Source organism: Nicotiana tabacum, chromosome 23, assembly GCF_000715075.1.
Source record: "Nicotiana tabacum cultivar K326 chromosome 23, ASM71507v2, whole genome shotgun sequence".
In the NCBI taxonomy this organism is placed as follows: Eukaryota; Viridiplantae; Streptophyta; class Magnoliopsida; order Solanales; family Solanaceae; genus Nicotiana; species Nicotiana tabacum.
The window spans coordinates 138013863-138027450 of record NC_134102.1 but is presented as its reverse complement, the minus strand read 5'-3'; the positions used below and the strand labels follow the sequence as shown (position 1 = coordinate 138027450).

Here is a 13588-nt window from a genome sequence, read left to right as displayed (position 1 = left end):
GCAATATTAGTCAAATATACCCCCGAGGTTTATCTTACAAATATCCCAAATAAGTTTTAGAAACGCATTATAAAAACAGAATTTTTTTTGTGCTCAAACTGGTCTCTCTTTGCTATTATCGTACTATAACATCTTTGGAAATGCAACTATACAACTAAAGATTTTACCTTTAAAACCATAAAACTAACTAATCACAATAAAATGACGCAAACTATGGAAAACATGGTCCTTCAATTACTGGATGAGTTCTTGTGACCATAGCAATAGGCATTTTACTTTTACCAACAACAACAGTTTCCAAAAACTCACCTTCTTCTGCTTCTCTTTCCATTTCACATGTTTTCTTGGCTTTAAAAATTCCCAACACCATCTTTCCTACTGCAGCTACCAATGCCAACCCGAGTAGTCCGATAACAAATCCAATAACCAAAAAACCCCATATTCTCTTCTTCTTCTTTATCTCTAAAGGTAGCACTATAGAGAAATGACCATGATTTCTTGTGTAACATAAGTTGGGAAATCTCATTTCACTAAGAGAAACTTTCCCATTTTCATCAAACATAACACACTTTGTTCTTTCCTTCATCTCTGTTAAATTCTTGAACTCGATCGATATAGGTTGTCCCATTGGTTTAAGATCAAGCTTTGTAAGATTTGTGATACTACTAATATGAGATGGTGCATCATAAACCATGAAACCAATAACAGAAGTTAAGAGATTGTAACCTGATATGTTGAAGTAATGAGAAGATAAGTTTCCCAAGTCATTATACAGAATGTGGATTCTTTTAACATAAGGCACTGGAATAGTTCTTGGAGGGATAGAAAAACCACTAAAGTTTGCACCCTTTTTCCACAATGTTCTGCTTCTTAATCGAACGAGTGAGAGTTTCATTCCTGCTAGATTTGAAGGAAGATTAGCATTGTATAAATCTCCAGTATGTTGATGAACCAAAGATTTGAAAGCATGCTCGTGAAGAATAACGTCTAATGATTCTGTAAGGCTGTTATTAGAACATTGAACAAGAAGAAAGAGTTTCAAGAAGATGAATAACCAAACTATATACAAGTTTTGCATAAAATTTGATCTCTTTGGACATTGTCTGTTCTGGGATTTCATTGAATTGGTCTAAGTATTTGGTTTGCTTTACTTTCCAACTGTATGAAGGACTTTGAGCTTAAAATATGGCTAAAATTGAGGAGGAAAGAAGGGTTGGAGGTGGAAAGTCTTTTTCTTTTTGGACTTTAGATTAGGGTTATACACTCAAAGTCATGCTTAAGTTGGTCCCATTAGACTAATAATAGGGTTTCCACCTTAGGGTGAAACAATTATGCCTTTGTCTGTTGATAAAGAGAGACCATTGTTCTCCCATGAAAAATGGGAATTATCACATGGACCAAATTCCAGATTCTTTTGTCTTTTTGCAGACCAAAAAAAAAATGGGGGGGGGGGGGGGAGATCATATATTCCAGATAACAAGGATTCCTGGTGAGGGTAAGTCAGACAAGTATTATGCACTACCATAAAACAGAATTTGAAGCTTTGGAAACTTTCAGGTAACTAAATACACATCCCCAAAGCAACTGAAATCTGGATGAGCAGTCACTATAAGGTCAAAATATGAAACTTCACAAAGACGGTGATTGTCAAAATATGAACCACTCAAAGTCTTTGATTTTACTAATTTACAACAGCGCATATACGGCAATAGGTAACAAGCAATATATAGCCCATACAACTATTGCTCATATGTGCTGCACTTTTAAGTAAGACACCACTACAATGTAAACTTCTTAAGCCCTCACTGAAATAAAAAGTATAGTTTAGCTGTCAGCGGAAGCACAGCGATTGTATCTAAACTCTCTATTGGCGGATAGTAAGCTCAGCTCGAAGATGGAGAAGTCCATTGATGAAGTAAGTACTATCATCAGCCATAAATGCGTTCCAACCTATACCAAATAGGTTCCTGTAGCCAACAGCCTTGCCACCAGTGAAAGTGTAGTTCCCTTTGTATTTGCTCACGTATTGCTCGTTTGGCTTGATACGAGCTGCAAACTCGTAGTCGACTGCAAATGACACTGCGCCCTTCTCTTGCATGCCCAGAAACAGCCCAAAGCAATGGAATGCACTTTGTTGATCCATGTTGCAATGAGCTGACAGGAAAAATCCCTGTCCACCCAAATGGAAAGCCTGTGAATAAACTCTACCAGCAGGAAAGAGGCTAGCGCATTCCTCTTTTTTCAAATCTAGGTAAATAACACACTGTTGACGAGGTGCTTCGAACTCGAGAACTTTAACAGGTCTGTATTTGTATGCCCTCTCCATGTAACGATGGCACAAAGCATTCCCTGCGTCTGCAGCAATGGAGCGCTGCCGATATGGTGCTTCGGCCTTATAAAAAAGAGCCTCGAGGACAAGCTTTGAAGCAAGCTCAGGATCAAAGTCATTGCATGTTAGGACTTTCTTCAGCTTCCTGCATGTCATGCATGGAAATCGAATGAGTCGACAAAGACGTGAGCTCAATACTTCCCGCCGTTCTTCAAGCTTTGGGTAATGGATGCGAGCCCACTTTAACGCAAAGTCATAGACAGCATCCTCTGAAGCAATCTGAAGATCGTCACTGGACAGAACAGCCTCAATTCCCGCAAGAGGCAAATTCAATACCTCTTCTTGGAACCTGAAGGATTTAAGAGAAAAAAGATTCATAAGAAGACACCTTTCTCAAACTAGTTTTCATGCATGTGCAGTGCACATGCCAATAGCAGTTAGCGTAGAAAGTTATTCATTAACTATGAGCCAAACAAATAAAGATCACTTTCAAATTCAAAGAAAAAAATAATTTTCCAATAGGTAACAATTGATTAAAGTACAGACTGATATGGAAATGCTAAATCTTTCATACTTTTATTAGTGGTATAGATGGTAAAGAGTCTCATGAAAAGTGTATGGAGTATTGAAAGCTGAGGTCATTATTATAGGTCAATTCTTTGGTATACTAATGAAACAAAAGGGAAAATTTCATCAGCTAGTGCCTGGAGCCCAAGAGGGTCGCGAATGTTAAAAGGAAGTGTTGGGTAATAGAGATTCACTCATTTGGTAATCAAGATAATGAAATGAAGAAATTTCTCGTGATACTGAGAAAAATCAAAAACTTAACTAGCTTCACTATCATATTCAACCAAACCAGAGCGAACAAGGTAAAAGTTAAAGTTTCTATATAGAGCTACTCACTTGGTTATATCCTTGAAACGTGCAGCAAGAAACTGTTTCGCAGCATCTGTTAACGGCAGAACGGCATCAGCCATTAGTACACTGGAAGGAAGATCCAAATAAAGCAATGCTGATTCACAAGTCATGCGAAGATTTCGCAGTACGCGGCCGCAGTATCTCATGCATGACGCAACCTCAAATTTGTCAGCAGCCATCAACACATCAAGCACGGCAGTAAGTGTAGTAGTTGATAAAGTATTGCTATACATAAAATTCAAGAGGTCCATGAGGGCAGCTTCTTCTGCTCAATAAGATTGAGAAAGGCAAAAGTTAAATTGTTTGTCAGCTAACAACAAAAGAAAATATATGCAGATAATTTTTCCTTAAAAGGAAAAGAAAGGATGACAAACAAAAAGGTGGACAGGAGATTTTGCAGATAATTAAAACATTATGCGTGCATGGAGAATGCTAAAACTTGAAAACATTATGCGTGATAATCTATGTCAAATTGACTCTTTAGGAGTATCCCATATGCGTGATAATTAAACCATCAAGTGTATGGAGAATGCTGTTAAACTTGCAAACATTATGCATGATAATCTATGTCAAATTGACTCTTTAGGAGTATCTCATATGATTCACATCAAAGATCCAAAATATATTTAAAAAAAGTGTGTGCTAAGGCTAATAAATACAGACTTCCTTGTATGGTATTTACTTATCCAACTGTTTGGCAGCCCCAGAAAATCTCAATTATCATTTATTAGTAGGTAGTATGATTTCTATTGAATTGTACATTGATAGTTGAAGAATGTAAATGGAAAACACATCTAGTTCAGGTAAGCCCAATCTCCTATTAGGGTAAAATCTAGTTGTTCTAAGTTTTAACCCTAAAAATAACCACTGACAGCAATTGTGACAGGTTCATCCATCACTCCTCTTCTCAGATAATCATTGGATTTTTCCAACCCTACCTTGAGAAGGAGTATTCTTTTCTAATTTAAGTGAGCTATTGCAACTCAAAGAGATTTGTGAATGTAAACTTATCTAAAAAAAGAAGAAGAAAGTTTTGAATGCAGGCACTGTTCATGAAGATGATACAGACGGGTTTCTTCCCTCTATTCTAAGCTTCCCTCTATTGTAAGTTTTGTTTGGGAGGGAAGATGGGGGGAGTCTGTGTGACAATGCCCATAGTACGCTAGAGCCAAACATGCATTGACATCGGTTTATACCCTGATTCAATTAGGAAAGAAATGTAGTTGAAACATTCGAAGCTCATCTGTACAACTACACTTAAATTTCTGACAATGGGTAATACAAGGTTTTCCTGTTACTCCAATCTCAAATATTGCACTTAGTGCTCAAGAAAAATTTACTATTCCTAAATGTTAAAAAACAGACATTAAGCTGGAATGAAACTTTCACACGAGAAAGTAAGTCAAATTTAGTACTTACCCGACGCATTGATTCGTATGGTTACATGCCGTTGTTCCGACTCTTTCATGCCATTTGAGAACAACTAAGAAGAAAACAAATCGTTGTTTAAAAAAATTAAACAGGAGGTGCCTAATTAAGGCAAAAAATATTAGTATATTAAAGATTACTCACCTTATAAAAGAATGGACTCTTAGCTGCCAAAATGGGAGAACTGATATGTATAGTTCTCACCCGAAGGGGGTTTGAAGAGTCCATGTTTGTAGATGAATCATCATCGCTTTTAGAAGCTTCATCATCGCCTATAAAACGCATCAAACTTGTCTAAAAACCTTGATAAATAGCCATTTATCATGTAGACTAATATTAAGAATGCATCATAAAAGAAAAGTTGACTTTCCAACTATGCAGGCAGAGAATATACTTCTCTCAGAAGAGTAAGCAATATTAGAATCTAACCTCAGATTCTTGATAATCAGGATTTTATGGAAAGAGTTAGAATCACTAATGAATAATGATTGATATCCTTGAAATAGCAGGAAAAAGTACTCCATTATAGGGAAGTGAATACGTACCAGGGGGATTTGTGGTCATCTCAATGCCAGAAGGTGATTCCTCAAGCATTCCTACAGCTTCTTCATCTTGTTCGTCATCAGCAAGACCATCTTCCATTTCCAGCAAATTACAATTTACTACTTGCTCCTCACGTTGCATGACCACATCCGCATCTGACAAGTAAATGAGATAAGCATACGAAAGGGGAAAAACAGGAAAACTCGCGTAATTAATAGCGCAGAGCTTCCAAAATATGTGACTAAAACAGGGTAAGTTTACGTGATAAACTACATTTTGTTCTTCGATAGGCCACGAATGTTTTGAGAATGAAACTTTTGTTTAATAGGCCAACAATTTAAGGACACTTTCAAGTATGACTTCAAACAGCCAACAAGCAATAGCATGTTTGCATCTAAAATCTGTAGTATTTACAACAAAGCTTAACTGACAGATACACATGTACTTGAAAGGGGATGCAACATTATGGTATGAGGTACTCGAATGAACCTACAGCATAAGTACTCTGCAATGCCAAGACTAAATAAGAATACAAACTGCAAATACATCAACAAGATCAGTGCATGCTTTGTAGTTTGTACCAGCAGCCAACACTCAAACAACTTCAACCAAATACATCATTTCATCCTCCCAGTTCAAAACCTTTCATTTCAAGTTGCATCTCATTAGTTTCATCAAACATGACCATTGACAACAACTTTGAAGGCTCATCTAATCCTACCTTTATTTTAAAAAAGATCAATAAATTGAAGAAATAAACTGCAGCTGTGGTATCTATAAAGAAAATGCAATCCCATTTCACACAAAAAAACAAAACCCTAACTCAATAAACTGTCTTTCCCATATTCTAAACTAGTTGGTTCAGCTATATGAATCGTTTAAAACCCGCCCTTCGCATGCATTAACCAAATAAAAAATTTCCCTAGAAAAATCCACCCTTTAAAGCTAAATTACAAACGGGGAAATCCAAATCCATATAAAGAGGTACATGAAAATTAACAGAAACCAAAATTCTACGGATAATAAGATGTTGCCCTCCTTATTATAAAAAAGATGTTAAACCCTAATAGAGAATTGAGAAAACAATCCAGTTTCTTTGTTGGCATCCTCCCCTAGAACAAAAAATCAATGGTAAAGTATGTCCTTTTTTTAATGAAAATTAACAGAAAACAAAAAGTCTAAGCTAAATAAAGATGTAAAACCGTAATGAAATATCGAAAAGTTAATTATTTTCTTTCTTAATATCTCCTCTGCTAAAATGGCACCCAAGGGTGTGGCATAGTGCACCTATGGGTGTCGCCTAGTTGTCAATAAATGAGCGCAAACCATCGACACCAGGGTTGAAACCCCAACAAGACAAAAGACACTAAGTGATTTTTTCTTATCTGTCGTAAGTCTTGGTCTTGTGTTTGTGGGAGATATCAGCTACACGGTAAAATAGTTCAGGTGTGCACAAGCTAGACCAGACACTATCATTATCAAATATATATAAAAATAACCTTGTTTTATAAATGATAACAGAAAAATCAAAACCCTAATGAAGCATTCAAAACGGCAAACCATTTTCTAAAACCAAAAATCTACCCCCCTCCAAACACACACACACAAAAAAAAGGAGGTTAACCCTAATTGGAAAAAAATATTGAGAAAAACAAACCATTTTCTTTCTTGATTTCTTCTCTCCTACGCTTGCGATTCCGGGCCCAATCATCAATGCCGCCACTACAACCTTCACAGCCCGTTTTACAATCCGGCAAGTCGGGTACAATCTCAATCCTTAAGATCCGATCCGAGAAATTGCTATCATTGAAAGCGAACGCAAAGTCTGATTGTATACCCGACCCGCACCCGGGAGAAAAATCAGAATCCATTATACAAAATTGAATGAAATAACAAAAATTTACAGATTAAGAAGAGAAACCCAATTGAGAATTGATGAAAAGGTTGTGTTTTTAAGGGGTTTTATACAAACAATTTACATAATTTGAATGAAGTAATTAATGTTACAGATTAAAAGAGAATCCAATTTGAGATTGTTGTGGATTTTGTAACGGAAGAAATTTTAATTGGTTGTTTTGCTGGTTTGTTTTTATGCTTAATTTTGGGTTTAAATCAGTTACAAGTAGTTGTCTTTATTTAGCATACTCTTGTCTTATACGAGGGGAAAACAAAACCAATTCAAATCTGTTCTTCAATTTTACATCCTTTTTTTGTTTTTAAATTTATTTTTTTTCTTGTGGAGTCTGTTGTGGTCAAATAATAGTCCAATGCAAAGACTATATTCAAGAGTCCTGATAGTATGTTACTGTAAATATATTTATCTTTGGAAAAAATTAAGTAAATATGATGTGATGAACGACATACGTAAAAATTACAAAATAAGTAACTGAGCTAGATAGCTTGATCGCTAAAAGACTATAATTAAGTCGCATTATTATTAAGTTTACATATTATAATTGTTCGGTTAAATTTTATGACTTTGCGTATTTTGCTTGTTCTAGCTCAAAAATATAACTTTCACACGGCTTACATAACACTTAGTAAGCGCTTATATTTGTCGCAAAAGACAGTAATTATGTGATTAGTTTTCTATTAATGCTTGATTGTTATGTGATCGATGATCAATTCACTTAGTTTTTATTTTTATTTTTTGTAAACATGATATGCTATAATCTCTTCGATCACGAAGTATTTATTAGTTGTGCCAAACCCAGTCTAGCCAGATTTTATTTATCATATTCAGACAACTTTAATCCTAGTTTAGATTAACCATTAAACTGTTCAATTTGGAACAATCATCAAAACTAAAAGTATATATATTTTCAGATAGAACTTTATACTTATGTAATTAGCAGCCTAAACGTCGTAACAGAAGTGGGCTAGGATTTTCCTTCCAGCCCTGTTAGGAATATCCACACCACATGTCCAAAATCAACCCAAAAGAATTACAAGCCCAACCTCAAGAAATAATGGGTGATTTGCAAGAAGAAAAAATAGCATGGTATAACAACCTATTAAGAAAATTGGCATAAAAAAGCCCTAATTTTAAATATTGGCACCCTATAGCCCAACTTTAAGTTTTTATTTGTTTTAATTGGTATATCATAGCCAATTTTATTGTTATTCAAAATTAGAAGTAACGTTCAGCACTTTCCGCTCTCTCCTCCCCTCTCTCCTTCTTTTACGCTATTCTTCTCTATCTTCCCCAAATTCCAAAATTTTCAAATCCCCCAAATCTCTCCATTTTTATCTGATTAATACTCTCTTATTGTGTCTTCTTAATCTTTTTCTTAACTATTTTTTTAAATCAAGACTCTTTTGTAGAAATTCGAAGATAATATCATCATTCTTGCCAAGTTGAAAGATGGGTAAAAATTCAACTGGTAAGAAATCAAAATCTAAAGCAACTGTGGTCAAATCTTCATCTCTTCATATTGATTATGACTCTGATTTCGAAAATACGGTGTTAAAGGGGTCGATATCACCCCCATGCAATAGCCGTTCGAAAGGACAATCAAAGGGAAAAACGGGTTGATGCATCGCATACAAAAGACAAAGGAAAAAAAATCAAAAATGCGTCTGGTATACAACAAAATATTGTTGTTAAACCCAAAAAGAGAAAGCGCGTTAGCACGGAGGAAGTTCAATGTGATAAACATCCTGTGAAGTTATTTTTAATCTCTATTGATTTAATGTATTTTATTCGATTTATTGTTTACATTAGCTATAAGCATTCATTATTTGCACTTGATGCTATATAAAAGTGGTAAAGGAACAAATATAGACCTATATAGTAGTTTGATTGACATAAAAACTATTCCAAAAGAATAGACAGTCAGGACTATAGGCAAATTTATTCTACTTGAGTACAGAGAAGATACAAAATCTCTATGCATCAGCTGTAACATCCTTATAGACAACCAGGACTACTCACAAATAAATTCTAACTCAGTTCAGACACAGTTTCGATGACTTCCAATCCTAAGGATCCCGTATTTTATCTGATTTAAACCTTTTTTTATTTAGTATTAGTATATTTTCTTTTATATTTAAATTCTTTTAACATGCATCAGCTGTGAGATTTATGAAAATGTATAGAACTATTCTTCTGAAGATGTGTAGTTGAGGAGAATTTAATGATATTCACTGTCTACATATATGGCTTAGTATAATTAATATTTTTTGTAATGTAGAAATGAGATTTCTATGTCGCATTGGATACAAAATTATCATGTTCTCGTTGGAGCTCACATACCAATGTTGGGGTTGTTGATGAGTTAAAGTTGAAATTGACGAATGAGCAGATTCAAATGTTTAGAAAAACTTATTTCGGTTATTTCCTCGATTTGCCTCCTGTTGTTGTACAGAATCAAGTTACACGGTTCTTAATGTCAAGGGAGTTGGTTCAAGATAGTGAGGATGAGTTTTACGTCAAGATCAATCATAGTACCCTGTGTTTTGGGATTAGAGAATTTGCAATTATAACTTGTCACGACCCCAAATTCCCTCTGTGGGATGTCGTGATGGCACCTACTCTCTAAGACTAGGTAAGCCTATCAATGCGGAATAATAATAAATATCTGAAATAAATAAACCACAATTCAAATAATTTCAGCTCTCAAAACCCGGTAGAAATAAGTCACAAGCTTCTAAGAATTTATCCTTAATGTCTCTGTATAACAGAGCCTAAAGAAAATAAGGAAGCAACATAAAAATGATAGAAGGGACTCCGGAGTCTGCGGACGCTGGCAGATATACCTCGAAGTCTCCGTGCGCAGGTAACTCACTGACGTCTAGACTGGTAAGATGTACCTGAATCTGCACAAAAAGATGTGCAGAAGCATAGTATGAGTACACCACAGCGGTACCCAGTAAGTGCCGAGCCTAACCTCGGTAGAGTAGTGACGAGGTCAGGTCAGGCCATACTGAAAAATAATAACTTCATGGTAAAATATTTAACAATATAATAAAATAAAATGACTATGAAAATGAATCAAGTAGTATGTCAATTTAATGACACCAAATAATTGCAATTAATATCTCGTGGAAACAAAACAAACTTTCCTTTCAATTTCAAGAAAATCACAACAAATAATCAAAGGCAACTGCGGCCATAAATCAATATCAACAAGGACACTCCCGAGGTACCACCTCATAGTCCCAAATCATAAATAAATTCACAATATCTCATTTTTTTTATATCACCGCGGGAGCCTTCACATTTAATTTTAAAGAAATTATTTTTTCCGAAATAGCATCCTGCGTTTTAGCCACTCTTATCACACCGCATGACTTCTAGTAGTTCTCCCTACTAGCCACGCGTATCAAGCCACCCTTATCTCACCGCTAGCGTTTCAATACCCAGACCTTATTCCACCGCATGCGTATCAATATCACAATATATCACAATTTGCACCTCAGGTGCTCAAATAATTTAACTTGCCATCATAATTCAACAACAATGTTTTCCACAATAAAGAGCTCATGACTCATGCCAAAGTAAATCATCAATAATATATTTTTTTCACAATAAATAGCTCATGGCTCCATCACAATGAGTACAAAAATCTTACACAAATATTCAGGAATAAATAATTCAGCAAAATAATATTTCAAAATCTTTAATACGTTGCTTCAATACCAAATTTAAAATGTCAAATACTTCATATTAATAATATTTAAATTAAAGAAAATAAATTTCAAATAATGCACAGAATAAAAGAAATCAAATTTTAACTAAACAGGTAAAACAATTAGCAGGAAGAGATCAAGTAAATTTAAAGTATACAAATCAAATCAATGATGGAAAATATAACAAGATTTAATAATTTAATCTATATGCAACAGTGATCTTCATAATTTAAAAACATAATCCTTCACATTTAGTCCGTGTACACACTCATCATCTCGTGTACACGACTTTCATCACATTACAATTAATATCAATCCTAGGAAAAATTTCCCTCACACAAGGTTAGACAAGTCACTTACCTCGACTTGCTCCAATTTAACAAGGTAGTATACGTTTTCCTCGATTTTCCGATTCCGGTCGACTCGTATCTAGTCATAATTAATTCGATACAGTCAACAAAAATTATAGAATTAATTCTATAAAAAATACTATATTTTTCAATAAAAATCCGAAATTAACTCAAAAATGGCCCGTGAGGCCCACGTCTCGGAATCCGGCGAAAGTTACGAAATATGAACGCTCATTCAACCACGAGTCTAACCATACCAAAATGACTAAATTCCAATAACGATTTGACCCTCAAATCTTCAAATCTACCCAAGAGGGCTTTCAAATATTTTCAACTTAAATCACCAATTAAATGTTTAAAACAGTGATGGATTCGGGTAATCTAACCAAGATTGAGTTAAGAACACTTACCCCAATGTTTTTCCTTGAAAATATATCAAAAATAATCTCTGCTCAAGCTCCAAGTTGTTAAAAATGGCAAATGGGACGAAGCCCCCCTGTTTTTATAACTAACAGATCTGTCCAGGCTGACCTCGATCATGGAGTCCGATCCTGGACCTCGATCATGGGAGTCTGATCATGGGGAGTTCGATCATAGAGTCCGATCATGGGGAATCCGATCATGGGGTCCGATCATGGAGAGTCCGATTGACCTCAAATTTTGCACACAAGTCATAAATGACATAACGGAGCTGTGAAAATTTTCAGAATTGGATTCCGACCCCGATATCAAAAAGTCAACTCCCCGGTCAAACTTCCAAACTTTAAATTCCTATTTTAACCATTTTAAGTCTAATTTTACTATGGACTTTCAAATAAAATTTCGATCACGCTCCTAAGTTCAAAATCACCGTACGAAGCTCTTGGAATCATCAAAATTCTATTCTGGGGTCGTTTGTACATAATTCTACATCCGGTCACTATTTGAACTTAAACTTTTTATTTTTTTATTAAAATTCCATATCTCGGGCTAGGGACCTCGGAATTTGATTCCCGGCATATGCCCAAGTTCCAAATCACGATACAGACCTACCAGAACTGTCAAAACACTGATCCGAGTCCGTTTACTCAAAATGTTGACCAAAGTCAACTCAGTTAAGTTTTAAAGCTCTAATTCATATTTTAATCCATTTTCACATAAAGACTTTCCGAAATATTTTACGGACTGCGCACGCAAGTCGAGGAATGATAAATAATGCTTTTCAAGGTCTTAGAATACAGAATTAATTATAAATTTTAAAGATGATATTTTGGGTCATCACATTCTCCACCTCTAAAACAAACGTTCTTTCTCGAACGGAGTTAGAAAAAAGAACCTGAGCTGGTGAATAAGTGTGGATAACGATTGCGCATATCATGCTCGGTCTCCCAAGTCGCCTCCTCAACCGGATGACCCCTCTACTGAACCTTCACGGAAGCAATGTTCTTTGACCTCAGCTTTCGAACCTGCCTATCTAAAATAGCCACTGGTTCCTCAACATAGGATAGATCCTTGTCCAACTGAACCGAACTAAAGTCTAACACATGAGACGGATCGCCGTGATATTTCCGAAGTATAGAAATATGGAATACCGGATGAACCGCAGAAAGACTAGGTGGTAGTGCAAGTCTGTAAGCCACCTCTCCAACTCTCTCAAGAATCTCAAAAGGTCCTATATACCTAGGGCTCAACTTGCCCTTCTTCCCGAACCTCATTACACCCTTTATAGGCGAAACCCGGAGCAATACCCGCTCACCAACCATGAATGCAACTTCATGAACCTTTCGATCCGCATAACTCTTCTGTCTAGATTGGGCTGTACGAAGTCGATCCTGAATCAACTTAACCTTTTCCAAAGCGTCCTGAACCAAGTCTGTACCCAATAGTCTAGCCTCGCCCGGTTCGAACCAACCCACTGGAGACCGGCACCGCCCACCATACAAGGCCTCATACGGATCCATATGAATGCTTGACTGGTAATTGTTATTGTAAGCAAACTCCGCAAGTGGTAAGAACTGATCCCAAGCACCCCCAAAATTTATCACACACGCACAAAGCATATCCTCCAGTATCTGAATAGTGCGTTCGGACTGTCCGTCCGTCTGAGGGTGAAATGTTGTACTCAACTCTACCCGAGTACCCAACTCATGTTGTACTGCCCTCCAGAACCGTGATGTAAACTGCGTACCCCGGTCAAAGATGATAGATACCAGTATGCCATGGAGTCTGACAATCTCGTGAATATAGACCTGAGCCAGCTGCTCCGAAGAGTAAGTAGTAACCACATGAATGAAATGAGCTGACTTGGTCAATCTATCCACAATCACCCAAGATGCATCGAACTTCCTCTGAGTCTGTGGGAGCCCAATAACGAAATTCATAGTGATCCTCTCCCATTTCCATTCTGAAA

General features: G+C 36.1%; 2 protein-coding genes across 2 annotated transcripts; both read right to left on the bottom strand.

Annotated features, from left to right (window-relative positions):
• Positions 1–211: 211 nt before the first annotated feature.
• Positions 212–1120, bottom strand: LOC107774345 (uncharacterized). Its single transcript, XM_016593841.2, has one exon. The coding sequence runs from the start codon at positions 1118–1120 to the stop codon at positions 212–214; it is 909 nt and encodes a 302-aa protein (XP_016449327.2).
• A 492-nt stretch (positions 1121–1612) lies between these two features.
• Positions 1613–7468, bottom strand: LOC107774344 (BTB/POZ domain-containing protein POB1-like). The gene is made up of 6 exons (XM_016593840.2): positions 6876–7468; positions 5221–5373; positions 4820–4947; positions 4667–4730; positions 3233–3512; positions 1613–2678 (listed from the first exon to the last, which is right to left on the bottom strand). The coding sequence occupies exons 1-6, from the start codon at positions 7087–7089 to the stop codon at positions 1865–1867; spliced, it is 1653 nt and encodes a 550-aa protein (XP_016449326.1). The 5' UTR covers positions 7090–7468; the 3' UTR covers positions 1613–1864.
• Between the last annotated feature and the right edge of the window lie 6120 nt (positions 7469–13588).